The sequence below is a fragment of the Rutilus rutilus genome (genome assembly GCF_951802725.1).
Source record: "Rutilus rutilus genome assembly, chromosome: 19".
NCBI classification, from domain to species: Eukaryota; Metazoa; Chordata; class Actinopteri; order Cypriniformes; family Leuciscidae; genus Rutilus; species Rutilus rutilus.
Genome location: NC_140232.1, coordinates 35,567,932 through 35,570,876, shown reverse-complemented (window position 1 = coordinate 35,570,876; position 2,945 = coordinate 35,567,932). Strand labels below are relative to the sequence as shown.

Here is a 2,945-nt window from a genome sequence, read left to right as displayed (position 1 = left end):
TCACACAAACTCACTCACTCACTCACACACACAATCACTCTCACACACACACTCACAAACTCACTCACTCACTCACTCACTCTCTCTCTCTCTCTCTCTCTCTCTCTCTCTCAGCGCTCATGTTGAGGCGTGGCCTGAGATGACTCTGACGGCTGAAGCGGCTCCTGATAACCAGTGGATCCTGAAGCAGAGACACGCGGAGGTGGAGTCGGTGGCGGAGTCAGGGGCGGGGCCTGGAGCAGGGCCAATGAGACGGCTGGGGATGGGTGAGAGGCGGGAACTAAAGTTAGCTCGTCTGAAGCAGATCATGCAGCGCTCGCTCAGCGAATCAGACGGCGACGCGGCGTATCCTCCGAACGAGTCCAAACCCGATCGCCCGACCCAGCTTCCCATCGCCGAGCCCGAGGAGCGCAAGCTCACGACTTCCAAATCCGTGGACGCTTACAACCCGTCGCCATCGTCAGACCAGAGCGATCCCGAAACCAGAGAGTTTCCCGACGGACAGAAGATCGCCACGAGTCCCAAAAGCGCCCTCAAATCCCCGTCGTCTCGGAGAAAGACCTCGCAGAACCTGAAGCTGAGAGTCACGTTCGACGAGCCGCCGCGTAAACACGACGCTAAAGCCCCGCCCACCAAAGAGAAGGCGGAGTCTGGGAAACGAGCGTTCGGGACGTTCCGCTCCATCATGGAGACTCTCAGCGGAAACCAGAACAGCAACAACAACAACAGTCCGAGCGGGAAGAAGAGCGAATCCAAGAGCAAAAGCAAGACGAGTGCTGTGTAGATCAGCCGATGTTCCGGTGCATTCGCTCGATGCGAATCAAGGAATCTTTTTCAACACTATTTGCCGTCACACTTTCTTACATGCGTTTTCTAGAGTTTTTCAGTAAGAACTGCTGACGGGAATCACAGGGAACGTTGTGGCAAAGTTATGAACAAACGTTCTTACGGTAACGTTAATAAAACGTTCGTTCAATAAAGTTTTACAAGTCATTTTTCAATACTGTGATTTTGTACAGACTCAATAATCAAACAGAAGCAACGAACGAACGAACGAATGAACAAACGAACGAATCATGTTCTTTATTCCAGGAGGGATTCAGTGCTGCACCTTCAGATTCAGATTGTTTTCATAACTCAAATACCTTTATATGTAATCTGTCTTGTTTTGAGTTAATGTATGGATTTATAATTTAACTGTAATGTTTGAATGCAAGAAATATGATATTATTGGAATCATTGTAACGACTTTTGGAGGTTAAAATAAAGATGTTTTCAATCGTTACACTGATTTAATGTTATCAAATGAGGACGGAAACATTCTGTAAATGAATTTACGACTATTTACGTAAACATTCAGAGTGCATTAATATTCACAATGCAGACGTGATGTTCTTCCTCGTTATTTCTCTTGTTTTCCAGCACAAATAACTCAAGATGCATTTACTGGAGAAGCAAAATGAAGTGAGTTTGTTTATTATTTTTCTGACTCCATTGACAGATATTTGTTCTTATTATAAGCTCAAACTCACTTCATTTTGATTCATTGTTCATTAAACAAAACATCTTGACTTCATTTTGCTTCTCCTCCAGTAAATGCATCTTGATTTAAGAATGTTTAGATGAAGAACATCATGTTTTCTTAAAGATCACTGTTTGCAGACGATGAATTATTGTGCGACATGGATAATATTCCCTCAAATATGAATCGGATCGTGAGCCAGAAGCGAGTCGATTCCCTGTAGTGTTGAACTGTGAACCACAGGTTTAATGCTCCTGAAAGAAGAGTATTTCATTCCCTTTAAAAGGCATGAAGTGCAGATGTGTGACGTTAAACTGATGAAGTAGAGCTCGTTTGCTGGACAGAAGAGCGTTTCTCAGCTCTGAACACACAGCTTTAATTGGTGCTGGTGTTTGAGAGAGAGAGAGAGAGAGAGAGTCAGAGAGAGAGAGTCAGGCAAAGAGAGAGAGAGAGAGAGTCAGGCAAAGAGAGAGAGAGTCAGGCAAAGATAGAGAGAGAGAGAGAGAGTCAGGCAAAGAGAGAGAGAGAGAGTCAGGCAAAGAGAGAGGGGGAGAGAGAGAGAGAATCAGGCAAAGAGAGAGAGAGAGAGAGAGTCAGGCAAAGAGAGAGGGGGAGAGAGAGAGAGAGAGTCAGGCAAAGAGAGAGAGGGAGAGAGACAGGCAAAGAGAGAGAGAGAGTCAGGCAAAGAGAGAGAGAGAGAGAGAGAGTCAGGCAAAGAGAGAGAGGGAGAGAGACAGGCAAAGAGAGAGAGAGAGAGTCAGGCAAAGAGAGAGGGAGAGAGACAGGCAAAAGAGAGAGAGAGTCAGGCAAAGAGAGAGAGGGAGAGAGACAGGCAAAGAGAGAGAGAGAGAGAGTCAGGCAAAGAGAGAGGGGGAGAGAGAGAGAGAGAGATTTTAATTTTGCAATTAAAGCAAATCAAAACCCTTTAGATTTCCCCATAACAATGACCGAATTGGAAGAAAAATTAGGAGTCCTTGAGTCCAAGAAAGCCTGTGGTGTAGACAGCATCCTGAACGAGATGCTGAAACACACAGACCAAAGCTTCAGACTGGCCATGCTAAAAATGTTCAATGATGTTCTGTGTGTCGGGTTCTTCCCTGAGATCTGGAACAAGGGCCTCATCAGCCCCATCCACAAGAGCGGAGACAAACTAGACCCCAACAACTACCGAGGCATCTGTGTGAACAGTAACCTGGGGAAGGTTCTCTGCAGCATCTTAAACGCCAGACTTTTACACTTCCTTATGAAGCACAATGCCTTGAGTAAATCCCAAACTGGCTTTCTTCCAAAATGTCGCACATCCGATCACATTTTTACATTACAAACACTAATTGACAAATATGTACATCAAAACAAAGAACAAATTTTTGCTTGTTTCGTTGATTTCAAGAAAGCATTTGATTCAATTTGGCACGAAGGATTA

At 45.1% G+C, this 2,945-nt stretch overlaps 1 protein-coding gene across 2 annotated transcripts in view; it reads left to right on the top strand.

The window, feature by feature from the left end:
• sncaip (synuclein, alpha interacting protein) overlaps window positions 1–1,285 on the top strand; it is a 14,757-nt gene extending 13,472 nt beyond the window's left edge. For both annotated transcript variants that reach the window (XM_084389142.1, XM_084389143.1), the window contains exon 10: window positions 115–1,285. In XM_084389142.1, the coding sequence (XP_084245268.1) occupies window positions 115–784 (670 nt within the window). In that variant the 3' untranslated portion in view covers window positions 785–1,285. The remainder of the gene's footprint in view (window positions 1–114) is intronic.
• Window positions 1,286–2,945: the final 1,660 nt, after the last annotated feature.